Source organism: Orcinus orca, chromosome 6 (genome assembly GCF_937001465.1).
Source record: "Orcinus orca chromosome 6, mOrcOrc1.1, whole genome shotgun sequence".
Lineage (NCBI taxonomy): Eukaryota > Metazoa > Chordata > Mammalia > Artiodactyla > Delphinidae > Orcinus > Orcinus orca.
The window spans coordinates 117,267,738-117,294,762 of record NC_064564.1 but is presented as its reverse complement, the minus strand read 5'-3'; the positions used below and the strand labels follow the sequence as shown (position 1 = coordinate 117,294,762).

Sequence of the window (27,025 nt, the reverse complement as noted above, 5' to 3'; positions counted from 1 at the left end):
CCTTCCACAAGTCACTCTGAGGCTCAGGCCCCCGATGGCCTTCGTGTAAAGAGGGACCCCCCTGCCCATGGAAGGGCACCTCGAGGATAGACTCTCCCTCGGCTCTTATGAAAAGCTGGGAGCAGCTTGGGAACAACAGCCCCAAAGCCAGACTGCTGTGTGGCTTTGGGTGAGTTCAGTGCCATCTCTGAGCTCTGTCCCCAAGCTCTCCTGCAAAACTGCCTCACACATTGTGACGATTAAATGATATCCACACTGGCATATCAGTGAACAGCAGAAATACTAGGGAGGTCGTTGACTCCGGTTTAGGCATGGAGTTGGGGGTGGGGGAGGTGAACAGGGAAATGGATGTCAGAATCTCAAGCTGGGCCTCGTACAGCGGACAGACCACCCACCCTGCTGACGGGGACCCAGCAGCCCCAAACCTGCCCGTGCTGCCAGGAACAAATCCACTTTAACCCAGTGCACAGTGGAGGACAGCAAGCTGCCCTGGGGACCGGACAGGCCCAGGCATATACCTGGGGTTGGCACTGACCATCTGTGCAGCCGCGGGCAAGTTGCTTGCCCTCTCTGGGCCTCGGTTTTCTGTTTTACAGCAGAGGTAGTCGCCGTGGCTTCATCTGTTTCACAAATGCTGGGTGGAAAGGTGTTTTGTCTCATCAGTAGCCGCTTCTGCCTGCAAGGCTTCTATTTGCCTTGGGTGAAGCCCCCCCGGACCTAAGCCCCTCTCCCAGCTTGTGGGGCTGGGCCACTGGTGCTCACGGCTGTGGCATCACCCCTACCTAGCAGAGCCAGGCTGGTGGTGACTGTGTTGAGAGACCTGATGATGGGCCTCAGGTTCCCAGAAATGAGAGGGAGGAGAACCGGGCTGACCCCACCCCCAGCAGGACCCCAAGTCAGGTCAGGAGGCTGCAGGAAACAGGAACGAAAGCTTGGCCCCAGGCCTCTCCCGCCTGCTTCCTGGACAGGATGTTGTGCTGAGTAAACAGCTTGAATTGGAGTCACCACTCTGGCTCTGAGTCACAGCTCCTAGCGACAGCCACGCGGTGTTTATAAACAGTGTGCTTCCCACCCACCAGGGCCTGCCCCCACTCCCCGCCCCCGGAGTCTGACGAGGGTGAGAGGACCCCACATGCCGGAGGCAGCAGGCTCCCCTGGAATGCCTCCCCCGCCCAAAGGGCTTGATTCGGGGCGCACGTCTGTGCGTACACGTGTGTCCCCGAGTGGGGTTTTGCTACGTCTGGGCTCGTGTGTGGCTGACGAGGTGCCTTATCCCGGGGCTACCTGCATCGTGGGCAGAGTGCCATTTTCAGGTCACGTGACTTTGGTGTCCTGGGACAGGCGTGGAAGCCGGGGTAGCATCTCAGGGCTGGTGTGCATGTTCCCTGAGGCCATGCCCACCTAGAGCTCCGTGCACAGTACAGGGGCACAGGAATGGAGGTGGAGAAGTGGCGGGGGTGGGGGGGGTTTGCAGGTGGAGCGCCCCTAACTGGTCCCAGCCTCAGAGCCCTGGCTCTCCGTGGCCGGTCTCCGTTCCAGGCCGTGACAGTGATGGTGTGGGCCATGTGGTGACACAAGGCCGGCAAGGAACAAAGGCGCCTCTGCTCTGCCCTACACGGGTGGGAGGAGGGGTGGATGGGCCCCGCCTCTCCCCCCCTCGCCCCTCCTCCTCAGGGCTCCTGCCTTTCTTGCCTGCAGCTGGTCCTGTCCTACCTCCTGGCTGTGACTCAGGCCCTCGGCCTTCCCAGAGCTCAGGGCCCACTGCTCGGGTCCAGCCCTGCCCGGGCCTGGCCTGGCTCACAAAGGAATGGCCCAAATGTCTCTGAGGCCAGGCTGACCTGTGCGGGGGCCTAGGGTCATTGGAGAAGAGCCCAGGGAGCCTTGTCTGGTGCTCAGGAGCTCCGGGAGGGAGACGTGCCACCCGGCACGGATCCTGGTACCCGGGAAGCCCTCAATAAATGCCTGTCAAATCAAAGGCATTAACACACAGACACACCTAACTGGGCAGCCTGGCTCCCTATTGGCTCCTGTGACCCCACCCCTGCTTCTTCTAAAGGCGTCTTGAAGCTCTCCGCCACCCCCAGGAATGTCCTCACTGTTGGAAAGGCTTTCCCATCCCATCGCCCACCCGCTCATCCCTGCCACAGCGCTGGGCCCAGGGACCAGGAGGCCATGGCTCGGGGAAGGCCCTCCCCCATTTCATCCAATGCCCCCAAGGCTAGGGAGAGCTCGCTGGTCCACTTCCAGGGCAGCCAAACCGCATCGAGGGGTGCCCGAGGTCACATGGCCAGTCAGCTGGCAACACAGGGGGAGAGAGGCCAAGGGTGGGGTCTGCCCAGGCCCCACAGGGCTGTCTCCCTCCTCAGAACTCTACTGCCCCCTGCCTCACCCATGTCCTGCTGGAGCCTGCACGGGGCTTCTCCCCAACAAGATTGAGCATCTGGGGGAGCCCTGCCATGCCAGCCTGTCCTCGAGAAAGTGGACCAGAGTGTGTCTGCCAGCCCTCTTGGCCTCCCCTCTGCCGGACCAGGGTGACAACAAACATTTCCAAGTTATCCACTGGGATCCGGTTGCAGGGCTGCATGCTGAGCACCCAACAGACCTCACACAGCCATCTGGAGCTTGCTCTTGGAGGTGGAGCCAGGCCACAGTACCCCTGGTGCAGGGGCAACTCCGCCAACATTCACTGAGTGTACGTTACACGCCAGGCCCATGTCCGTGGGACACGATCAGAGTGCAGGTCCCCCCAGTTCCAGCCACGAACCAGGCCTGTGCTGAGTTCTTGTTGAATCCTGCAGCATCCTTGTGCCCATTTTACAGATGAGGAAACTGAGGCCACTAAGTCGCTGGCCCAGAGTCCCAGAGCTGCTAATAGAGAGCCCAGTCTCCCAAACCCACCAGTTTCCCAAAGGTCCAGATTGAGAGCCACCACGCACAGAAGGGCTAAGGTGGCTGGGGAGAAGAAGCAGGAGGTGCCTGAGTGGAGGTGAGCATGGGGTGAGTCAGGGCCGAGTGAGTGGGAGGGGGCTGGGGGCAGGGAGGACTTTGGATTCTTCTGTGGGCTGGACAGAAGCCTTTGGAGGGATTTTAGTGCCAGGGAAACATGCTGCGCTCTGGGTGCAGACATGAGGTGGGCGCCTGCAGGCAGGAAGACGGCTGCCTCAAGGTCTACCTGGAACCCCTCCCACTCAGCCCCCCAACCTCCAGATGCCCACCCACATCCCCGAGAGAAGCCCCACCCTAGGGGCTCCTGTGTCCCGGGAATCCTTTCTTCCATGAAAGAAATTCTCCTGCCCCCGAGGTGGGGGGCGAGGATTTGAATTTGAAAACCTCTGTACACTGCCACCCCCTCCTATAATGGATCAGGAAACTGAGGCTCAGAGAGAAGAGGAACCTGCAAGTCCCAAAGGGAGGCAGTACCAGGCGGGGGCAGGAACCAGGTCTCGGTTCCGCGGCTCTGAGCTGCCTGCTCTCGGGTCGCCTGCGCCCCACAAAGCCACCGGAAGAGGATGTGAAACACTTGCTCAGAGAGGCAGAGCAAGTGCTGGCGGGGCTTGGCGTCAGGGCGGCATGCTGGGCCCCGGCCACCCCGCCAGGGCCCCGGGGCCTGATGTGCCTGTGGGCTGGCTCCGGACCCCCTGTCCACCCCCTTCTCCTCTCGGCCTCCGCGATCCTGCGTGCCCAGCCGGCTGCCCACCAGGGTCCGAGGAGGGTAAGGAAGCAGCCCTTGGCCTCTGGGTCACCCTGGCATCTCCGGGTCTGGGCATCTGGGCTGTGGATGCCGACGAAGGGAGGGTATGTGGGCTCTGCAGAGGTGCACACAGACAGGACCCGGATTCTCCCTGTGATATCTTGGGCAAGTCCTTGCTCCCCGGGGCCTCAGTTTTTCCATTTGTCAGATGTGTGGGTTGGGCTCCTCCCATGGCATACAATGTCTGGTTTGCAGCAAAATGGGAAAAATGGAGACAAGGTCGTGAGTTTTCCTTAAAGCCAAATGTATTCATTTAACAATGATCCATTTTTCTGATCGTATGCCCTCCTTGTTACTTTTGGTGGGGTCTTTTCTGAAACGATGATAATGATAGTGGTGATAGTGGTAATGATAGTGGTGGCATTTTTTTTTTTTTTTAACTACCCTACTTGGCAAAATAAACGGTTGCCAACCCTAGTTGGTCCCCGCAGTTTAAAATTAAATCCCATGTCTGGGTGCCAGGGGTGGAGGAGCTCCGAGGGCTGAGTGGCGGGGAAGGCTTCTGGAATTAGATGGTGGCTTAGAGAAAGCGGGGTCTCCTGCGCACCCTCCACGGGGCCTGGCAGGGCTCACACCTGCCTGGGGGCCCCACTGGCCAAGCTGCTTTGACCTCCGTGACATGTACTCGCCACCTTTTCTGACTCTGGGTGGTGATTTCCCCCCAGGCAGGGGGAATGGGGACAGGGCCTCAGGGTGCTGGGGGACACAGCTGGGCCCACCCTAAGACAGCAGGTCTGAGCTGCAGCTACTGGCCCGGCTCGGGACACAGCCCGGTCCACCCACCCTTGGCTGCCTCTCAGCCTGGTAAGAGTGGGAATTCCTGGCCCTGTTTATCACGGGAACAGGTATGACAGCCACGCGGGTGACACCAGGCCTAGGCACTCGGGCGCCCGACTCCACTGGGGCCGGCAGATGGGCAGACAGACTGGCAGAGGCCCTCTCTGGGAGCCCACCCCCGGCCTGGCTCCCACCCCGTGATGGCCCAGGAAGCCAGGCCTGCCGAGCCCAGAGGCAGGAAGGGTTGGGTGTTCCTCGCCTGTGTCTCTGGGGTGACCACCAGACGGAGGGCCGTCGCCCGCCGTGCTGCTCTCCAAAGCCCCACACCTTGGCCGAAGACACCTCTGCCGGCACCGGCCACCGAGGTGAGTTTCCCGGGCAATCGGTGCCTCTGCTGAGAGACTGGCTAGGCCGCGGCCAGGGCCCTTGACGTCCTCCCCTCCCGTCAGAACTGGTGGAAGAAGTTTGGCTGGAAGCTGCCCGGGGAGGCTCCATCTCCCATTCTGGGTGTGAAAGAGGCGGCGGGGGGGTGGTGGGGGTGGCGGTTACCCTGGTACCCGTGTCTGCCCACCTGGCCGGCCTGTCTACCTGCTCCCTGCCCAGGCGGGTTAGGGTGGCTGCGGCTTGTCCTAGCGGCTCCGCGAGTTCATATGATGCGTCTCAGATTACAAAGAGCTCTTGTGCATTGTTTCATCCTCTTTCCTGAGAGCCGAGTGGTGGTGGTATTACTACTACTATTATTATTGTTATTATCCCCTCTTACTGATGGAGAAACTGAGGCTAGGAAGGTGCATAGCAGGGACTTGAACACAAACCTAGGCTCTACGTTTTAAGAGTTTCCCAAACCTACAGGCCCGCTCCTTGGTCGTGTGTGCCCAGCGCTCCGCCGGCGTGGTCCCTGCGAAGGACGGGACCCCTCCCTTTCTGACCTTCCCCTCCGTGATTCTCGTGTTTCAGGCTCAGTTTCCACGTGTTTGTGTCCCTTCTGTTTCTCTTCCTCTCTCCTCCCCTGCACTCCCACCTCGGGCTCGTCACACGTTGGATTGGTGGCCTTTGGGGACATCAGGGACCCCTCAGGGTGCTGGGCCCTGAGCGCTCTGGGAGTGGAGGACAGTCATCAGAGTGGCTCCTGGTCTCACTCTGTGGCCCTGGATCACACGTGTGCCCCTCCGACTGTCCCCCTTAGCGTCCCAAGAGTTAGAGTCAGGGCCACGCACACCCACCTCCAGGGGAGGAAGGGAGGCTGCACAGCGAGCTCATAGCTCATCTGGAATGCCGGGCATCCTCGTCCTGAGCCACTTCCACGGCTCCGGGCATTGATTCATCTTGTTCTGGTCACCCTGGGACTGCAACGCCCTGTGAGGTCAGAGATTTGGGGCGATGACGATGTCAAACCCCTCCACCCAGGATGGTCTCCTAGATGTTTGGAAGCTTCACTTCCCACCTCCTGACCATTTCTGAGCTTGGCCTCCAGCCTGTGAGGCCGAAGAGGAGGAGGCGGTCCCTGGAAGTTCCCAGGGACCAGCGGCAGAGGAGGTGGGGCTAAGCTGGGCCCACTCGCTGTGCCAACAGTTCCCACGCTCAGCCCAGGTGCATCACCTCCTGCCAAGGTGTGTGCTCACCCGCCCACAGAGGGCTACCCCAGGACTCAGGCTGCCAGGAATGGTGACATCAGGTCAGGGGAATGACCGAGGAGCCTGGCCAGGCCACACCCCTTCCATGACCTCCCCAGGCTCTAAATATAGACCAGAAAAGACAGACAGACCTGGTGACCTCCACCTGCCCAGTGAGAGGTGAAAGGTTTTCCACAAAGGCCTGGTCCGAGTCCGGGTACCTGTTCCTCATTGGGCCACCAGCTCCCTCCATCACCTTGGCCGAGCCCAGGCTGGAGGAGGTGATGACCAAGGCCCTTGTCATCTGGACATTTCCTTGAATGAGTTCTCGCTCTGAGCCACCGTGTGCTTGCCGGGCTTCCCCAGAGTTGCACCCTGGGCCCCAACCCCATTTTCTGGGACCCTGTGCTGGGCAAAGTGATGGGTGGGAAGTGGGAAGCATGGGCTAGGCAGAGAAGGGCTGGCTCGAGGCTCTGAGAACCGCAGCTGTTCTGTGTGAGCCTCACTGGGCGTGGTGAGAGAGGACCCCAGAGATGCAAGCTGGGGTGCACCAAGCAGTTGGTCTTTTGTCTGAGGGCTAGGGGCTGGGGGGCTTTGAAGGGTCAAGACCCCTCCGGTTGCTGTGCATCAGGGGACCAATGATCAGACGACAGCGGGTAGGAAAAGGGGCCCCAGAGGTTTGGCCTGAGACACCTTTCCCTTAAACCGGAGGTGGCTACTCAGGGGCCTCTGAGCCAGGGAGTGATGGGAAGCCCAGTGGGGTCTGGGGCAAACCCACAAGCAGATGGCCCGGCTGGAGAGGACAGCTGCCTGTCAGCTCCCACCCGGCCTCCTGTTGCGTGGGAACACAGACCCGGTGCGGCTGGGTTGTCCAAAGTGACAGGAGCAGCCAGAAATGTGGATTTTTATATGAAGTCACCTGACCTTTTACTGTTGGCTCAAAAATTGAAAAACACTTTGCAAGCCAAGCAAAACACACGTGGGCTGGATTTGGCCCGGTTCTCTTCCCAGCTGTCAGCTAGAGACCTGTCTTTTGAGCTTCCCGTGCGAGGAGCGTCCTGCCTACAGCAACGGTCTGTATGGCGATGTCGTCCAGGGCTCCTTGTGACGCCCAGGGAAGGACAGATCCACTCTCCGGGGAAAGGCTGTACAGTGCTTTGTACTCGCTCTCCCTCCCAGCAGACTCTCCAAGGGCCCAGGTTAGCATAGACTCGATTTCAGGCTTGCCTGAGGTCCCTGGGTTTGCCTCCAGCCCCATCTGAGCTGCATGATTCAGTTTCCCAGCTGCCCACTGCCTTGGGCCCCTTGTGTTGTAAGGATGCTCTGAGTGCCCCTTGGGTGTGGAGCGAGGAGCCTGGGAAATGGTGAAGGTGGGGGCGTGGTCACTGCGCTGGCCCCGGGTCCGGAGGTTGCTCCCCTCCCTCCAGGGCTACTGGGAGCCTCAGCAGCATTAGGGGACAAGTCTCAAACTGTGTTCTTTTTCTTTTCTAACTTCTATTACGGAAAATTCCAAAAAGACACAAAAGTGGAGAAAATGGCATAAAGGCACGCAGCGCTCGTGATCACCAAGTGCGGGGCCGCTCGTGCTGCGTCTTCTTCTCTTACCGGCCCCATGTCCTGCCCACCTTCCCCACAGCAAACGATATTGACACAAATCCCAGGCACATCATTCCATCCATCTATCTATCTATCTATCTATATATATATTTTTTTTTGCAATACGCGGGCCTCTCACTGTTGTGGCCTCTCCCATTGCGGAGCACAGGCTCTGGACGTGCAAGCCCAGCGGCCATGGCTCACGGGCCCAGCCGCTCTGCGGCATTTGGGATCCTCCCGGACCGGGACACGAACCCGTGTCCCCTGCATCGGCAGGTGGACTCTCAACCACTGCGCCACCAGAGAAGCCCCATCCATCAATATTTAATACGTTACTCTAATAGTAACCAAAATCCTGTGAGCACACCCGAAAAATGATGTCTATCATCTGGCTATCATCAGATATCCAGTAGTGTTCAAATAATCCCAATTGTTCCTCAGGGTTTTCTTTCTTTTTTTTTTTTAAAAAAAAAAAACAGTTGCCCTGTTCAAATCACAATCCAGAATCCGCACGTTGCATTTGGTCGTATGTCCCACCTTTATTTTATTTATTTTTTAAAATATTTATTTATTTATTTTGGCCGCGCCGGGTCTTAGTCGTGACACGCGGGCTTCTTAGTTGCGGCATGCATGCAGGGTCTCGTTTCTCGACCAGGGATCGAACCCGGGCCCCCTGCATTGGGAGCTCGGAGTCTTACCCACTGGACCACCAGGGAAGTCCCTGTCCCACCTTTATTTTAATCTGCAGTTTCCCCTTTGTGTTTTCCCCTGAAATGTATTTGTTGAAACTGGATGGTTTGTCCTGTGAAGATTCCCAGAGTCTGGAATTTGTGGGGTGCATCCTTATATGTGTTTAACATGTTCTGTGCCCTGTCATTCCCCCAAAAGTTTGTTCCGTGCAGAGGCCTGGTTGGATTCAGGTTAGGTTTTTGGCAAGGGCACTTCGTGGGTGGCTCTGTGTTCATCCATCAGGTGGCACCTACGTCCTGGCCCCCTCTCTTTTGCCCTTGGGAAGAGATCTACCCCACAGCTTTGGGGGAGGATCGTGAGGGGACGTGCTTGAGGGCCGGGGAGGGGGGCCTCCGTGAACTGCAGTCCCTGGTGAGGAGCTTTACCTGTGCTGTCTTCCCTTTGCTAACCAGGAGAAAACTGTGCCTTGGAGATCGGGTGACTCTTCGGGGGCCGAGGGCTGAGGGGTGGGTGGCATTGGCAGGGAGGGAGGGTCACACAGTAAGAAAGGGGTGGAGCTGGACTTTAAGCCCAGGTATCTCAGTGCCAGCACCTGGCTTCTGTGCTACCTGCCCCTCTGGGAACTAAGGGTGTGCGCGTATGTGTGCGCGCATGTTCACGCAGCTGGAGCAGCAAACAAGCTTGCCAGGACCCAGGAGGGGAGCCCCAAAGTGGGGGGAACAAGGCGGGGAGGGGGACAGGCACCAACCAGACAGACACCAACCAGAGGGAACCCCCTCCATCGCCCCCTGCATGCAAATGATGTCCAGGTAGTCGGATGGGAGGCAGCCAGGCCGACTGTGTTGGTGTGTTGCGTCCTGATGGAACTCCCCAGTCCTCACCTCCCCAGCCTGCTTGGGCCCCCCTAACCCCGGCCCCCTTGACCTTCAAGGTCAGAGAGGTAGTGACCTTGGTGCACTCAGGAGTCACTTGGCCTCCATGGGCCCCTTTCCCCAGCTGTAAAACGGGCACGAGCTTGCTTCCCAGGCCCCTCCCTGGGAGAAAGAGATAAAGGGAGCAGAGAAAAGAGATAAAGTGAGTACAGGCAGGTGCTGGGCTCTCCAGGCACTGAGAGCTTGGCCCCAGGAGGAGTGTGGGAAGAGAAGCTTCTAGCCCAAGGCCGTGTCCAGTGTCCAGGTCACCGCTGTCTTGGTCTTTGAAGACCTCATTCCTCTAAATATGTCCCACCCACCTCACCCTCCCCTGGGGCTTCCTCAACAGCCTCCTAGGGGTCTCCACCCCCAGCCAAATCTACCCATCTTGCTTTAAAAACGAAAACAACAAACAGAACCCAGCGTTTCTTATTATGTGTGTGTGATTACTAAAATATTTTAGAAAAATTAGCAAATTCTGAGAAGTAAAAAGAAAACAGTGTATAGCACTGCCCAGAAATAGCCACCATTCCTTTTGCAAAGTAGGTCCCTCTAGTCATATGCACGCGTGGAATGTCAGCTTCTAAAAGCATGCTCTGCCTCGTGGTTTTCTGACTTTACAGTTATAGCCGAGCATCTCCCTGTATCACTGTCCTACTGTGGTAGGTAATGGCACACGGGGTCCTGACAGTAAGTCTGCATAGGGTGTTTGAGTTGATTCCTTTGGTAGAGTTGTAATTGAGGTTTCCATAAACATCGTTGTACAGAAATCCATGCCCACATCTCTGAATGCTTCCTTAGGGTTAATTCCCAAGAGTAGGATTGTTGAATCAAAGCCATGAGCGTTTTTGTTTTTTTTTTTTCCAAATTTATTTTACTGAAGCAGAGTTGACTTATGTTGTGTTAATTTCTGATGTACGGCAAAGTGATTCAGTTATGCATATACACATTCTTTTTCATGGCATGAGCGTTTTTAATGCCTTTAATAGAAATCACCAAGTTGTTTTCCGTGCGTCTTTGTCAAGGCCTCGCCTTGTGCCTGATGGAGAACCATCCGGCAGGTGCTCAAGCTGCCCACATGGGCACGCAAGTGGGTGGGAGCTGCTGGGCCCCCACTGTCCATGGGTATCTGAGGCTTGGCACACAGTGGGTGCACGAGATATGCTTATGGAATGAGTAGTCTGGACCTGCCCTTTCATTTTACAGATGGGAAACTGAGGCCCAGTGGTATGGAACCAGTTCTGGGGAGGTTGGTGGCATTGCCGGGGCTGCTGACAGCAACTGCAGGCCTCTGTGAGGGCTGAGGGCTGAGGCCAGGGGCAGGCCTGGGCAGTGTGCTGGTGTGCGGGAGGGTCCCATTCATTCATCCGTCTACTTGCCTCCTCCCTGGCTTCTAGAAAGCGCAGCTGAGGCTCCCTAGCCCTGCTTCCTCCCCAGCCCTCAGCATCCTTACATCCACCCTGAAGGCTGCCCTGAGACCTTGAGCACTCAAGCCACCAGTGAGTGGCCCCAGGTGACCAGACCAGTGGCAGGTGCCCAGCTGGCATTTGTCTCTCGTGATCCCTCCTCACTCTTGAGTGCTGGCCCCACCTGGTGATGCCTGGTCTGGGCTCTCCCCCTTTCCCCCAACTGCCCCTCCTCTGCTGCCTCCCTTCTGCCTGTACCTCCTCAGGGTGGCCTTAGGGCTGAGACAGTGCAGGCAGAGGCCCCTTCCCCCCGCACCAAATACACACCCCAACCCTCATGACTTCCAAATGCACGTGTGCACTGAGGACCCGGTTCCAGGACGCGGGAGCACACAGCGAGGCACAGGCATCGGCAGAGTGAGTGCTATATATGTCAGTTACCCACTGTGATCCTCTCGGGTGACGAAACTAAGGCTCAGAGAGGTTAAGCAACTTGTCCGAGGCCACAGAGCTAGGGAGGGGCTTAACTGGAATTTATGGGAGGTGGAGACCCACTGCTTGGCCACACGTCGACACTTACACAAGTCACACAGCTACACAACCCGTGCGCTGCGCCCGCGCACGCACCCACACAAAGGGCCTAACCGTGGAACCCGCAGCCCCACGACACACGCCGCACGAGCACTCCCTAAGACACAAGCCGCCATCACTCCACCGGGGTTGCGCGCGCGCAGGCGTACACACTCCCCTCCGGCGTCTCTGGCCACTCCCTCTCCTGGCCCCGCCCCTCCACTCCGCAGGCCCCGCCTCCCGATCCCCGCCCCTGGCCAGCCGGCCCCGCCCCCGGCCTGACCTCAGCGGGGCCGGGCCGCGGGCTCAGAGCGCAGGCAGGGCCGAGCCGCGCGGGCCGCCGCCGCCGCCGACGCCGCCGCGCGCCGGGCCGGCCCCGCGCCCGCGCCGCCCCGGGTCCCGCGGCCCGGCCGGCCGCCCGCGCCGCTGCGAGCCGCCCATGGTGCAGCGCATGTGGGCCGAGGCGGCCGGGCCTGCGGGCGGCGCCGAGCCGCTGTTTCCGGGCTCCCGGCGGAGCCGCAGCGTGTGGGACGCCGTGCGCCTGGAGGTGGGCGGCCCCGACAGCTGCCCGGTGGTGCTGCACAGTTTCACACAGCTCGACCCCGACCTGCCGCGCCTGGAGGTGGGTGAGCCAGGCTGGCCCGGCGCTCGGCCGAGCGAGGAGTGGGTGGGGGCCCAGCGTCCTTAGCGGGTCACCCACCTCCAGTGGTGGTGGTCACCGCCCCCAGTCCGGAGGTTGCGGAGGGGGAGGGTCCTTCCGCAGAAATCCCCCTCCTTGCGCCAACCCCAAGGCAGCCAGGTGGGCGGAGGGGCTGCCGCCAGCCGGTCCAACAGTTTCGGGACCAGAACCGGGTCTTCGTGCCCCCCTCTATCCGTCCCAGTGCGTGACCTCACCGAGCCCAGGTGTGCCACTCCCGCGCCCCTGCAACCCAGGTAGACTTGCTCCCGCGGGCAGTCACTGTCTGTTTGCGTCTGTGCCTTTCCCTACAGCAGGGCTGGGCCGTATTTAGTCCCCGTGGCCAGGCCGGGGCCGGCTTAGGCAGTTTGGCTTCGAAATGCAGGTGGTGAACGAGTGATTAGGGCGGCAATCTTCTAGAATCCTCAGAGGCGGTTGGGAGCACAGTGGTCTTACAGACAGCCCCCCTTGGGGGCAGAAGTGGACTCCGATGTTCTGGGCTGCTCAAAGCGGGGGAGTGGGGAGACAGGCCTCCAATCTGTGGGGCCCGGTGTCCAGGCGGGGAGGTTGGGACAAGGGCCTCTCAGGTGGAGGGGTGACTCACTTCTTGATTAGAAAATGCGCCGACACCCTGAATCTGTAAGGATTTGGGAGGATTCAGAACGGGGGTGTGCCTATCATGCATGTGGTTGGGGGAACTAGGTGAGGGCTGGACTCCTGTCTCTAGTGTGCTCTGGGCAGCGGGGGGCGGGGGAGGAGTTCCCCCCCACCCCTCCTACCTGACTGTGCAGCCAGGGTGGCAGAATCCAGGGTTGGGGCCTGGACAGAGGCCATTCCTGGGTCGGAGAGCTCAGCAGGGTTCCTGAGCCCCCGAGCTGGCGAGGGCCCCTTGGTATCCCTGCTTTGTCACTTTAGGCCCGGGTAAGTTGTAATTGCCAGCCTGGGTCTCGTGCCTCTGTGTGTCCCCAGTGCCTAGACGGGGCCGGGATGCATACTTACCCGAGGATAAAGTGCATCTCCCTGCCCAGAGTGGGGGGAAGGCAGGGGGTGGAGGGAGCTCTTGGTGGGAGAACCTCGGGCCGGGGAGACCCTTTATTGCTGAGCTTGGCCGGTGGCCCGGCCAGGCACACTCCCTGACCCTCATCCACCCACAGCTCTGGTCTTCATTAGTGGCTGGAGCGAGACCCCTGGGAGGGTGGGGGTGGGCGGCCTGACACCAGCCCAGCACTCATCTGACTTTCATTATGTCTGGCAGCTCCTCGGGCTTTGTGTGTTGGAGGGTCCGGCCTGCGTGCTCGCAGGGGTGGGCCGCTCAGCTGCTTCTCTCCCTCCCTCCTTCCCTCCCTCTGTCCGTCTGTATCCCTGAGGAACCGAGGGAGAGGCAGAGCTGAGCCCTACCCCTGCCCAAGGGTCTGCCTTGTCTCCCTCTCTCTCTCTTTCCGCCTCTCCCCCTCTCCCCCCTCCTCTTCCTCACTGGCCCCAGCACTGAGATCCAGGCCGTGGCTGCTGTTTAGAAATCAAAGGGGAAGCTTCTGGCTGGGGCAGGAAAACCAGGGTCCTGGCAGGAGAGGAGGCCACTGCCGGAAACCAAACACAATGACCATTTACCATGAGCTGGGGGAGGGGGTGGGGAAGTCCCTGTCCCTCCTGCCAACACCCCGCCCCCCCCCATCCTGGGGCCGATTTCCTGGTCGCTGGGGCCTGCCAGAGCTGAAGCGGCTGTTCGTGGTCCCTGTCCTGTCTGGAAACCACTAGGCAGTTTCTGGTTCCTTCCCCGGTCCCCCTTTCCTTAACAAGTCTCCACCCCGTCCTTCCCTCTCTGGGCTAACAGATGTCCTCACACATCTGGGCATCTGCTCATCATCGTACTTCTAAGCCAGGCCACTGCTGACCCAGCCCGGCCTGCGCAGTTCTGTGCTTTCTGGAGGTCACCGGGCCCACGCCCCTGCCTCCGTTCAGGCCACTGCCTCAGCCAGGCAGGAGGAGTCCCGGAGTCCGTAGCACCTACTGTCTGCAGACACCACCCCCTCGTTCCAGCTGGCTTTGACCAGCCCTCCCGAGTAGGTGCCGACCCCGCTTTATAGGAGACTGGAGCTCAGAGAAGTGAAGTCCCTGAACTAAAGGTACACGCAGCCAGCGAGGACGCAGCCGGGATTTGAAGCTGGGCAGTGTTCTGTGCTGGGCGCCTGTTGTGTACGAGAGCCCACAGGGGTCAGAGAAGGATACCTCGCAGTGAGACAATTACACGTGCCCCAGGAGGATGGTGGAGCTGTTAGGGGAACGGAACCAGGCCCAGGCAGCCCAGAAGTCCCCGTGCTTGGTGAAGGGTAGGGGTGCTTATAGGCCAGAGGAAGGTGAAAGTGCTTTGGGCCACAAGACACGGGGGAGAGCTTCAAGGAAGAAACAAGCCCACAGCTGGACCCTAAAGGTTTTAAATAATAGGTAATATGAGCCGGCACTGGGTGGGAGGCCGTGTGCTGAGCAGTTTGCGTGCGTTATGTCTTTGGGGGTCAGGATCATCTGTCGTCCATTTAACAGATGGAACAACTGAGGTGCTAGATTGCACAAACTCACCGAGCCAGCAAGTGGCAGGGGCGGGATTCCCACCCAGGCAGGGGGTCTGCAAGCCCTGAGCGCGGTGTAGTGGGTGGAATGAAATGAGGAAGCCTTCTCGGAACCTCGGGCAGAGCAGAGATGTGCAGGGGAGATGCGTCTCCCTCCAGCCTCCCCGCCTCCTTCCCCGTTGTCTGGTCTCTTGATCTCACGGTGTGCAGGGCTCCAGTGTAACCCCCAGGGCTCATTAGCCTTAGGCCAAGAGGCATGACCTGAGAGGTAGGGGTATGTGTGTGTGTCTGTGTGTGTGTGTGTGTGTGTGTGTGTGTGTGTGTGTGTGGTGTGTCTGTGTGTGTGTGTGCGTCTGTGTGTCTCTGTGCGTCTCTGTGTGTGTGTGTGTCTGTGTGTGTGTGTGTGTGTGTGTGTGTGTGTGAAAGTCTGTGTACTGTCATCTACCAGCCAGGCTTCCCGTCAGGCTCCAAGGCGGCGGCCTCCAGCAGCTGCACAGCCTGTCAGGTTCACAAGGGGCCTGACCGGCTGCCACCTGCTGGGCCCCCATGGACTCTCAGGTTCCCCTCTTGCTTTACTCCTCAGGGGCCAGGCTGGCTGGTACTGGGTCCTTGTTCCTTCTCTGGCGGGGAGGACTTCTCCGGACTGGGCACGCTGAGCTGTTTCCCCAGCGGCTCTGGGATGGCCCTGGGGCAGGAGCGGGTGGGGGCTCAGTGCTGGGAGGTGTTAGACCGCTGGCAGGCAGGACTGGGCCCCCATCCTCAGCCTGGGAGTTAGCCGTTTCCAGGCCCTTCTTCACTGCTGGTGAGGAGGGTTTGGAGGAGACTTAGCACTGGCCACCTGCAGCCTCCGAGCAGGCCAGTGGGGGCGGTTTGGGGAGGTGGCACCCCGCCACCCAGTGGAGGACTGGCTGCCTGTAAGGCCCTCACAGCGTGGCACCATGCTGTGTCCGCCCTGCCTCAGGCTCGGCGTCCGGCCTCTCAGGCTCAGGAGTGCCACGTTCCTGGACATGTGGCTCCCGTGAAGCCACTGTCCCCAACCCAGTTCTGAGGAGGTGGGGGTTGAAACCTGCAGCCCAGTGCAGGAGAAGCGGAACTTTGAGCAGCCCCCAGTTTCCATCCCCTGACCAGCCTGTGGCGGGGGAGGGGGAGGGGTGAGCCGATGGTTGCCAGAAGGGTGCTCGGTGAGCAGGGTGAGGGCATCCAGCACGGGCCTGCATTCTGGGAGCTCGGGGAGTGCGTGTTGCCCGGCGTTTTCCTCTCCTCCCCAGGGAGCCCCCGGATGCTGGCAGGCTCTGGCAGCTCTGCGGGCTCGAGGGAGGCACGATGTCCTTTTGACCCAAGGTGCAGCATCACGCGTGCTGGTCCAGAGCTTGGGCTCTGGAGGGAGGAGAGCTGGGCTGGAAGGCCGGCTCAGCCTCTCGCAGCCCTAGACGTGCTCTCGGTCCCTGAGCCTTGGTTTCCTTATCTGGACTCGAGGCCAGTTGCTCCGCTTAGGCTTCTGGTGAGGACCGAAAGAGACAGGCGGCCTGGCAAGCGGTCCCCACGGCGCCTGGTACTGTGTCAGAGCCGGACAGGCCGTGGCTGCCACGATTGTGTCTTCTGACAAGGTGCCAGGGGAGTGCCCGTGCCCAGGGCTCCAGGAGGACGCTGGCCAGCCTGGTCAGCATGGTGCTTCCCAGGCCTGGTTCTCGTAGCTGACCCCAGGCCTGTGGGTGCCCTGGCCATCCTGTGGCAGGAGCCCCGACCAATCCCCTCTCAGTGGAGAGGTGCGGGTGCGAGGGAACTGCCATTCCCCACCCCCCCGCCCCCCTCTGGCTGTGTGACCTGAGGAAGCCTGTTCTGTCTCTGGTCTCCCTCCCTCTAGCATGTGTGTGACCAGGGGCTGAACTGCACTTTGAGGCTGTGACCGTGGCAGCCACCGGTGGAGCGAGGCCTAGGTGTGTCTCCACGGCATATGACTGTCACGGGCCAGGGTTCAAATCCCTGCCCCGGCTGCCTCTTCCTGGCTCCTGACGGGGATGAGCTCCCCGCCTGGCTTTCGCCACCCATCAAGTGAGGTGTCGGGAGGATTAAATGTGATGAGTGTGCAAAGGGCCTGACACCTGGGAAACGCCCTCAAGTGCTGGATGCTGTGGCCAGTGGTGTTGATGTCAGCTGGCCCTCCCTCCACCCCCTCGTGAGAGGCCACCCTCCTCCTCGGCTGTCACCAGCCATGCCCCCTTGCAGGCCTGGCCCCTAGAGGCCTGACGGTCGGGAGCTGGGGGGGCAGGAGGACGAGGTGGGCAAGGCCAGCCTGAGGTCTGGTCTCCGCTCTCCACTGGCGGCACGTTTCTCTTCTAGACGCTGACGAGTAGCCAGGCTTGGGCTGGCCGAGAAGGTTCTTGGGGAGATGGGTCAGCCTCTTTGGAGGCTCAGCACAGGCTGATCCCCAAACTGCAGTTTCTGGGGTCACTGAGCTCCCCGGTTGCCCTACCGCCCAGGCACCTCGTGTGGTCCCCTACTAAGGCCACCTCTGGGCTGCGCTGCCTGGGGACCAGGAGCATGGCCACCCCCATCCAGGGCTGACCTTGAGTCCTCACTGGGGGTCTGTTCATGTCCTCGGGCTCAGGGTGCAGGACACCCACCTGGGGTGGGGGCAGGCCCGAGGGTGGCGCCCCGTCGCCCACCGGGAGGGCCATGCACATTTGGCGTTTTCTTCCTCCCTCCCTGGGCACACGATCTGAGAGATGAACCAGGGCTTGGACACTTTCTACTTGACCATCTCCCCTGGGCCTTGGTCTCCACCTCTGTAAAATGGGTGCTCGACTTTGTATTCAAACTGTCCCGGCATTCGGAGAGACTAAGCAGCTCTCTCTGATCCCTGAGCCGTCTCGTGTTTTGGCTCCTGCATTCAGACAGAAGGCTAAAGGGTCGGAAAGCCGCAGGCCTGGTTCCCTCCTCCGCACAGATTTAGGATGACCCGCCCTCCCTTTCACCTGGCCCTCCTCCAGCTCTCCGGGCGTCTGGCAGGTCTCCCGGGAGGCTTTCCCTGGCCCGGTGTCCATCGTCAGCTCGCCAGCCACAGCGCCCTCAGGTCCTGTTCCTGGGTGCTTTGTATGCCTGGCGCCGAGCCGCTCATGTCCCCTCTCGTGACCCCTGCCGCCTTCGTCCCCTTGGAGAGCTGCTGCCCTTCGCCCATCTCCCAGACAGTCTCACTGAGGCCAAGGGCTGCAGGGCTCAGCTGAGCTGGGAGCCAGAGCCCTGCAGGAAAGACAGTACCTGTGGGTCCGGTGGGCCCAGGGCTGCAGGGTGCTGGCGGGTGGCTGGGTCAGGGCCTCGGGTGACCTCTGTGACTCAGTGGGCCTGAGCAGCAGCTCAGCGGGGTGCCATGAGGTCCCCGGGCGGTGATCTCATGCACGTGGGGGCCACCGCCCCCCCACTCCCCACCCTCGCCTGCGTGAGACCAGGTTTCTCCACGTGCAGCCCCAGGGAGGAGACCACGGTGTGGCTTCAGGCCCTCCTCCTCCGTGAGCCCCTGGCCAGTGACGGGGAGACGGTCTGCAGCCAGAGGCGTCTGTGGGTCTGGAGGCCCCGTGTGGTCTGTAGTTGCAGCTTCCACAGCAAATGTACAGCTGAATGGGAGGAGAGAGGTCACCAGGATGGGAGAAGGCGCCACCCCTGTGTGTGCAGGCACAAGCCACCTTCTGGGGGAGATGGCAGGGCTGGAAAAGGCCCAGTAGGTCCCCTCTGTTCTCTCCAGAAATGAGGGTGGAATCGGCTTCCGGCAACCCTGGTACTCTGTCTTGCGGGAATCGGGGCTCGGCCTGCAGTCAGTTGGGGCCACGGCATCAGAAGGCTGATCAGGTGACACACTAACATGTCACCCAGGCTGTTTCCTTGTCCCTGGGGCTCCGGGCTATGTTCCGAGGGACAGCGGGGTGTGGGGCACCCTGGTGCCCATTCTGCCAGCCTCTGCTCACGAGGGCCTGGAGGCGTCTCACCACCCTCGCTCCAGACCCACGTGGTGGTAGGCTGGGCAGCGTGTGCAAGGCCCAGCTGCCAGCTGGGTCCCCGGGCCCTGGGGCCATCTGTGGGTGCCTGCTTGGGGCGGGACAGGAGGATCTGTCCCCTGAGGACACAGCCACCCACCTGGTGTTCTTTCCCCCTAAGAGCTCACTGCTGCCCTGTGGACGCCTCCCCCCAGGGCGTCTGCCGTTTGCTCGGCCATGCGCTCCCCCGGGAGCTCCCCAGCCCCCGCCAGAGCCTCCCCAGGGCCTTGGTGCTGCCCACACGGGCTGCCTGTTCCCGGGCCTGTGTGCTGTCTGCTCTGCTAACAGGATGGGTCACCTGTGGGGTCCAGGGCCCAGCCCTTCCTGCCCCAGAGGGTCCCGGGGCAGGTGCCAGGGCTGTCGGCCGCTGTCCTTCTCTGTCCCTGGAAGCGCGGTGGGAGCGCGGAGCAGACGCCCCACTCTGCCGCTTTGTGCCCAGGATGCGGGCAGCTCTCTTTGGATCCTGCCCTGCCGTTGTCTCTTGGTCGATGGTTTAAATGGCGCCTGCTCTCTGCACTGCTTGGACGATCTGGTTTTGCTCCTGCTGCTGGGCTGCGGTGAAGGGCCCGGAGAGGACAGGGTTAGCTCCGCGGGGCTGGAGCAGCTCCCCATCTGTGCCACGAGGCGGTGACTCCCCCTGGCCCAGCATGTGCGGCTCTCAGCGTCCTGCCCTGCCCCCCACCGGGCTGGCAGAAGGGGGCCCCTCGGGGTGGGGGAAGGGCTTGGGATCACATGACGCCTGGGCAGGGCAGCCAGCTGCTCCGTCTGCCAGCGAGGCCCATGGCTCACTGCAGAGCCGCTATTTAGACCCGCTCAGGGATGGCGAGTCCTCCCATTGGTTGGCCTGGCCAGGAAGCGCTTCTGTCCAGCGGCCTTGATGGGGCCCCGCTGGGAGCCAGGTGCTGTGTGTGCTCCCACGGGGTTCGAGTCCCGTGCCCACAGTCAGGCAGGTCCAGCACGGGGACTCTAACCTGCTGCCAGTGACTGGGGTGCTCAGGACACTGTCTGGCTCCAGGCTGGACCAGAAGTGGCTGGAATCCCCCGGAGAGGGACGGGCCTCTCCAGGGCGGGCAGCAGCCTTTGCGAGAGGCAGTCGAGGACCCCTGAGGAGAGGTAGGGGTGGGTGGACAGGGCCCTGGTCTCGCAAATGGATGGCAGGCCCCTGACATCACCCATCACCGCGGCCTCTTCTAGGCCGGGGAAGGATGTGTGACCCGGGGAAGGAAAGTGCGCATCTGCTTCAGTTCTGCCCCAGGAGGAGGAATTTCCCCTCCTCGATGGAAGGGCTGGACCTCCCCAAGCGTGGGCTCTTGAGGTGAGGGCCATCCACCTGCGGGTTCCCTGCTGACTTCCAAGAAATGCCTGGCTGTGTCTCCGGAGAAGGCGAAGGGTCAGGAGCCCCTGTGTGATTGCACTGGCTTTCCTGTTGGTACAATGCCCAGAGTGGGAGGGCGGCCTTGGGTCAGAGGAAGTAGATTTCCGGAGGATGGCTCCCAGGCCTCCCAGAGCCCTTGAGGCAGGAGGTCCAGGCCCATCCCGCTCCCTAGCCCCTGACCCCAGGGGTGCTGATGTCCGAGGGTACAGCCCACAGGACACTGGGCACCTGGTTCCTACCCAGGGGCCCAGCTTAGGCCGAGGGATTTAGGGAAAGGCTGTCAGTGGGGCCCAGGCTGAGTCAGCACTTCCACTGGGCCTTCTGTGAGCTCCACGCCCACCCTGAGCTGGGGCAGTGACCCGTGATCCTAACTGCTGGCATTGACCATGTGAATGATGGCCCTTTGCCAGCTAGCACCTCCCCCCTCCTCCCTAAACTCTCAGAGGTCTGTCTCTTTACTCCTAGGCCCCCCTCCCCACTGCAAGCTCACCCCGTCCCTGGACAGGGGCAGTGGGAGAGGGGGTGGAGAAGCCCAGGGCAGCAACGACTGAGTGGCCTTGACCAGGCCTTGATGCAGCCCCCGGGACAGCCTGCCCAGCAGGAGGGATCACTGCCTTTTAAAACAAGGGTCTTCCTGCCCGGGGTCTAGGAAGCAGCCAGGTGACACCCCCCCCCCCCCGCCACTTCCTGGCCTAGCCAAAGCCCCGTGGTTTTGGAGTTCTGTGGAACCCCAGGCATCAGCCCGGATGCCAGCACTGTCATCATTCTCATGCTGTCCCCATGCACGTGATGACGAACAGGGAACTGGGAACTCCTCTGTTGCCCAAGAAGGCACAAGACTGAATGAGCAGAAAGGGAAGGAAGTGCCCTTGGCTGTGGCCGTCGAGGATGCCCGCACCTGCCCCAGACCCGGGAGGCTGACTCCAGGGCTGGGGCAGCTGTCGCAGGTGCCGTCTGGACACATGAGGGTGAGGGGGCCAGGGGCCTCACGCCCTGGGGGAGGCATCTTCTCGGGGAGCCAGAGCCCCCTAGGTGCAGTGGGCTGAGTTAGGCCCTCAGGGTCCCGGCTCCGCTGTTTACCGTCAGCGGCATGGCTTTGGATGGGTTGCCCTTCCCTCGGCTTCCGTGTAGTCACCTGTGAAATGACCGGATAACAGTACTCGCCTTGGGGTGGGGGCGGGAGCGGGGGGATCCCCCTGGGCAGGGGCAGGCTGTTGTTGGAACCCCAGTGGGTACGTCTTGTTCACACCCAGTCATGGCTGGTGGGGTGAGGACGGGGGTGCTGGGGGCACTGCCTGCCGCCCCGATAGTAACCCCCGGCCCTCCAGCTGTCGTCCTGTTAAATTCTGGGCTGGAAATCTCTGTGGCCACTGACCTTTGCCTCATCTAGGGAGCAGGAAGTGTCACGGGGCGTCCCCCTGCCACACAGCCAGGCAGGCCCCGACACCCCCGCCCGGTGGCCGGGCGCTGTCTTTGCAGAGCTCCACGCAGGAGATTGGCGAGGAGCTGGTCAACGGCGTCATCTACTCCATCTCCCTGCGCAAGGTTCAGGTGCACCACGGCGCCAACAAGGGCCAGCGCTGGCTCGGGGTGAGTGTGGATGGGGGGTCTCCGTGCCCAGAACCCCGACAAGGCCCGGAATGCAGGGGCCACCCTGGCCACTCCACTGGGCTCCCTCCCAGGGCTTTCCTGCCTGGGAGGCCCCCAGCCCTGCTCCCAAAGGAATCTGGGCCCTCAGCCCTCCCCTACTATCCAGCCCTGCGCTGGGCCAAGTGCATAGTTCTCTGTTCACTTATTTGTATGAACATCAAAAAAAGACACTTCCATACTATTTCCACTTCATGTTAGGCTGGGATCACTTATGCATTTTGCCCCAATATTTCTTGTTTTAACGACTGTCCTTCCACACCTTCGCCAAGGCTTTCATCACCTTACTTAGTAGGGCTTTTTTTTTTTTTTAACCCAAAAAGGACTCAGCCTACTATATATGGTTCTCTGCAACTTGCTGTCACGGAACACAACTCCATGACCCCTCCAGGTCAGAGCGGGGGCCTGACAAATACGTAACATTTCAGAAGAGAGGCTGGTTACCAGCCATAACTCAGCCTTTCACTGCCGTGAACCTTGACGGGATTCCTTTCTGCAGCCATTTCCACAGCGCCGCCCTGAATAGCCTCTGGGTCCTAACATACCGTGCCTTTCCACCCCAGGCTGAGCCTCTGTTTTCTCATCTCTAGAACGGGGATGCTTTGCCAGGGATCCCGGGGACTCTGCCCTTAATACGGCAAGGTGCTGTCATTACTCAGCTAATAAAATGACCTGAAGGTGTTGGTGTTGCGAGTTTTCATCGCCCCACCTCCAGTTCAAAAGCTGAGACCCTTTTTCTGTTCCGGGCACTCACATCCCATCTCCGTCCAGAAGTCGCCGGGCGCTTGGGGCTTCCTCTGAGTTCCAGCCCCTGCCCTCCTCGTGGGCCACGGTGCTGTCGCTGACCGTCTGTGCCTCTCTGTCCCACCCCAGTATGAAAATGACTCGGCCCTGAACCTGTATGAGACCTGCAAGGTGCGGACCGTGAAGGCAGGCACGCTGGAGAAGCTGGTGGAGCACCTGGTGCCCGCCTTCCAGGAGAGCGACCTCTCCTATGTCACCATCTTCCTGTGCACCTACCGAGCCTTCACCACGACCCAGCGGGTCCTGGACCTGCTGTTCCAAAGGTGAGCGCCCTGCCCCTCCCCGGCACAGTGGCTCCCCGCCCACCCACTGGCTGTGTGTCTTGGGAATGTCGCTTTACCTCTCTGAGCCTCAGTTTGCTCACGTGAAGGCCGGGCTGCCAGGACTGTTGGATAAGCATGGACAGTGCGGCCCCGCGCCCGGCCCTGTGGAAAGGGCTGCTGAGGGCTGGGGCGGCTTTGATTAAGGTTTTCCTCTGCCCCATGGAGAAGCTCTCTGCTTCCAGCCCCTGGGCAGAACAGGTTTCCCATTTGGAAAGGAGGTTCCAGATTCTGTCTCAGGGGTCCTTCCTGGGAGTAGCCAGGGCAGGGCTGGCTGGGGGCCGGCTGAGGGCCCAGGCCCACTCAGGCGTCTGTAAGGTGCTGGTTGGGCTCATTCGTTCAGCAAATACATACGAAGCGCCTACTGTGTGCAGGCACTTTTCTAGGCACTTGGCTTTATTCAGTGAACGGTGCAGACAAAAATCCCCGCCCTCCCGGGCTTCCATCCTAGCCGGAGGGTCAGCCAGTAACACTAGACGTCATAGCAGGTACGGTAGATGTGACGCCCTCACGGCCTCCTCTAGATACGGGTGCATCCTCCCTTATTCCAGCGAGGACGGCGGACCTCAGGACCAACTGAAAAAGTGAGTAGACTTTGGGTCTGATGGGAGGGGCTGGGCAGAACCCTGGCTGCCACACATCTTGTGATTCCCGCTGGAGGGCTGAGGTCTGGCTGCAGGAGGAAAGGAGTCAGAGAGCTGTGGCTGGGGTCCCATGTCCCCAGGGAGCAGAGGGGAGGCTGGGGGCTCAGAGCCGGCCCCTGAGAGCATCCGTCCCCACTCAGATCCGGGGCCCAGGACAGGAGGTGTGGGGGGCAAGCTGCTGACACGTCAGCCTCGCAGCCCAGTGTGAGCGCTCAGCTGGGGCTCACGGGAGCGCAGTCAGGGTCAGGGGGCCGGCTACGTCCCCACCACCAAGAATGGCGTCCCCGGGAGGACGAGACCCGCACTCCGGCGCACAGACCAAGGCAGCCGTCGGTGCGCAAGCTTCTGGTTCAGGTGCGCGAGGCCTGTGAAGGCCGGGCAGGGGCGCACTCTGCTTGTCCCCTCCTCCCTCCCCTGTTTGTGCAGCGCCTACTGTGTGTGGCCAGGCCAGCGCGATGGACAGAGCGGGCGCGGCCCTCCCTGCCCTCCTGCAGTTTCCTTCCCAGTGGGGAGGGCCCGGGGGGCTGGTGGCAGACAGGAGAGAGTCAGGCTCCCCCGAGGAAGGGAGAGGTGGTCACCAGGGACGGAGGGCCCCTTCCTACCAAGACTGCCGACCAGGCCTGCCCCCGCCTGGCAGCCCAGTGCGGTGGGGCAGGGGCGGGCCCAGAAGCCCAGCCCCCATGGGGGAGCCAGGGGAGGGCCGCGTGGAAGGAAAGGCCAGGCCCCTGACTCTGCTGCCCGCCCGCCTGCCCCCAGTGCCGTCTCCTCCATCCTGGGCACCTGGCTGGACCAGTACTCCGAGGACTTCTGTCAGCCCCCGGACTTCCCGTGCCTCAAGCAGCTGGTGGCCTACGTGCAGCTCAACATGCCCGGCTCCGACCTGGAGCGCCGCGCCCACCTTCTCCTGGCCCAGCTGGAGCGCACAGAGCTCACCAAGGCAGAGCAGGAGGGTGAGGAGCGGGGTCGGTGCTGGACACGCAGGAGCCCCTGGGGCTGCCTCAGACCGCCCACGTGGGGACCGCTGGCGGGGCGACGTCCTGTCTCAGATCCTGGCTGGAGCCTCTGTAAAAGGCCGCGGGCTGTTTCCTTTGCTTGCAAAGGCCCATGTGAGGCAGGCACGTGGATCTCCTCCTGCACCTTCACTGCCATCTCAGGATCTAGAACTGGCTCCAGCACCAGCCCCTGTGCAATCTGAAGACCTAGATCCAGCTGCAGAAGCAGCAACAGAACTAAAGCCAGATCCAGAGCTGGAGGCGTTTCCATCAGTGGCTGGAGGGACACCTTGAGCGGCGGCACCAGAGTGGGAGCCAACATCACAATCAGTTGCATCAGCACCTCTGCCTCCAGGGCCCGCGGCTGCACCTGCTCCGGAGGAGACCCAGAGCCGGCTCGGCACCCACTACCCCTGCGGGGAGAACGAGCTGTGGCGCCACGCTCAGCGTCAGCTCCTGACCCACTTCTACCCGCTCCCCCCACCCCCAAACTTCCCTTCCCCTCCCCTGTTACTGTTTCTGATTTGGTTTTTAATTTTATGTTTTCATTTCACATTATTTATGGTGTCTTTTACGTCTTCATATAACCAAGTTTAATTTTTTAAATTTGAAATTGTGCATTTCAGGAGCATCGAGTATATTCACAGTTCTATGCAACCTTCCCCAGGGTCTCGGGCAGACTGTTTCACTCCCCAGAAGGAATCCCTGAGCCAAAGCGCTCATGCCCCATTCCTCTCTCCCCCAGCCCCCGACAACCTATAATCTGCTTTCTGTCTCTGTGTCTTTACCTGTTCTAGATGTTTCCTATAAATGGAATTATACAAGGTGGCTTTCTGTGTAGGCCACATATTTTAAGAGGGGAGTAGTTAATTTTTGTTTTCTTTTTTTACTTCAAAATAGCATTTTTATTATATGAAAGGGAAATGCCAGATGGATTAAAGGTGGGATGTACAAATTGAAGTCTTTTTTGTAAATATGTGTGCAGTCTCAGGGTAGAGACCCCTGTTCTGAGTATGGCCCCAGAGCCAGAAGACAGAAGGGAAACGCCTGGCTCTTCCCATGGCCAAACAGAAACAAGAATCATGTAAAAAGCTGGGAAGACAAAACACAAACTGGAGCAGCCCTCCTCACACCCAGGACCAGAGAGAGGTTTGACGCCCCTGTGGTCCCCCAGATCTTGAAAGTCAATGTTTTAAAAAGGGACAGAGAACACACATGTGCAGCTCCAACAAGAGGCCGCACACGTGGTCGGTACAGGTCAGAGACGCTTGACCTCCCGATGACATGCAGATGTAAGCGCCGTGGAGACGGCGCTGTCAACACCACGCCAACAGGTTTCTAGTCTGGTGGCGACCAGCCCTGGGGACAGTGTGAGGAAGCAGAGGCCCAGCAGGTCCTCTAGAGGGAAGCGTGGAAGGACACTCCTGTCTGGGAGAACAGTGCGCAGGACCCCAGAGCTCCACAGGTGCAACCCTTTACCTGCAGAGCTAATCCCAGGAGTTTACCCGCAGGAATTCTCGCGTGGTGTGTGTGCCCATGTGCACGTGTGTGCGTGTGCAGTCGTGGGTGTCAGGTGGGGAGGACTCTGGGCACGTGTGCCCTTCTGGAACCTGGTTCCCCCGGGCGGGTGCTGATCAGTCCATCGTCTTCCTCCTCCACATTTTCTGGGGCCCCGAATCAGAATTTCCGAAAAGCCCCTGCTATGGGACATGGGCCATTTGCCATTTTTCACTCTCAGAATCATGCTGAAGGGAACATCTGTGTCCATAAATCTCTATTCAGGGCAGAATCCATGAGGTGGATTTTCTGGGTCAAAACATATACAGTTTTTAAGGTATTGGCCACAGTTTCCAACAGAGCGGTCTCTGCCCACTTTGAGCCTCGCTTGGGAAAGCGGGGCCTCAGAGGACCTGAGGGCCGGGACCTCAGGGAGGGAGGAGGAGGAGGCCCTGGGAGTGACCGGCCCAGAAGGGACTGTCCCGCCCTCAGCCCCGCCCCCAGCCCCGCCCAGTCCTAGAGCGGGTACAGAGCTGGCTCTAGTTCAAAGGTGGCTCTGCTCCTAGGACTGGCACTGGAGCTTATGCAAGAGCTGATGCTGGACTTGGCTCTAGCTCTGGGGAAGGCGCTGGAGGCGGATCTACCTCCAGAGACGGTCTAGACCTGGTTCTGCCGTTGGACAGCGCTCTCGAGCTGTCTCTCACACTGGCTGGAGCCGGTGCTACAGCTATTGCGGTCGCTGGCTCTGGCTCTGGCTCTGGCGCGGCCACTGAAGCTGACTCCTGGGTGGGTACTGGTTTGGCTTGAGCTGTGGATCAGGTCCTGGAGCCGGCTGTACCTCCGGAGCTAAGGTTACAGCAGGTGCCGGAAGCAGCCGTGGATTTTGCTGTGGATAGGACGCAGGAGCTGTCCCTGGTGCTGGAGCTCTCGCTGACTTTGCGGCTGACTCCAGCTCCGGTCTGGTGCTGGCTCTGCTTCTGGTGCCTCTAGCTGTACAGCCGGTCCTGGCTCGAGCTCTGTGGCTGGCGCTAAAACTGGCGGTGGAGCTGGCTGTAGCTCTGGACTGGTTCCACCTCTGGAACTGGTGTCAGGGCAGATTCTGGCGCCAGAGCGGGCACAGAAGCTGGCCTAGGAGCTGCTGACAGAGCTGCCTCTGCCTCTGAC

At 60.7% G+C, this 27,025-nt stretch overlaps 2 protein-coding genes across 2 annotated transcripts in view; both read left to right on the top strand.

Annotated features, from left to right (window-relative positions):
* Positions 1 to 25,324, top strand: part of LOC125964909 (ral guanine nucleotide dissociation stimulator-like) — a 30,209-nt gene extending 4,885 nt beyond the window's left edge. The window contains exons 4-9 of the mRNA XM_049711871.1: positions 4,812 to 4,893; positions 11,545 to 11,936; positions 21,437 to 21,547; positions 22,478 to 22,671; positions 23,253 to 23,312; positions 24,129 to 25,324. Coding sequence (XP_049567828.1) covers positions 4,812 to 4,893; positions 11,545 to 11,936; positions 21,437 to 21,547; positions 22,478 to 22,671; positions 23,253 to 23,312; positions 24,129 to 24,567 — 1,278 coding nt within the window. The 3' untranslated portion in view covers positions 24,568 to 25,324. The remainder of the gene's footprint in view (positions 1 to 4,811; positions 4,894 to 11,544; positions 11,937 to 21,436; positions 21,548 to 22,477; positions 22,672 to 23,252; positions 23,313 to 24,128) is intronic.
* LOC125960274 (globoside alpha-1,3-N-acetylgalactosaminyltransferase 1) overlaps positions 1 to 27,025 on the top strand; it is a 144,270-nt gene that overhangs the window by 24,455 nt on the left and 92,790 nt on the right. The window lies entirely within an intron of this gene.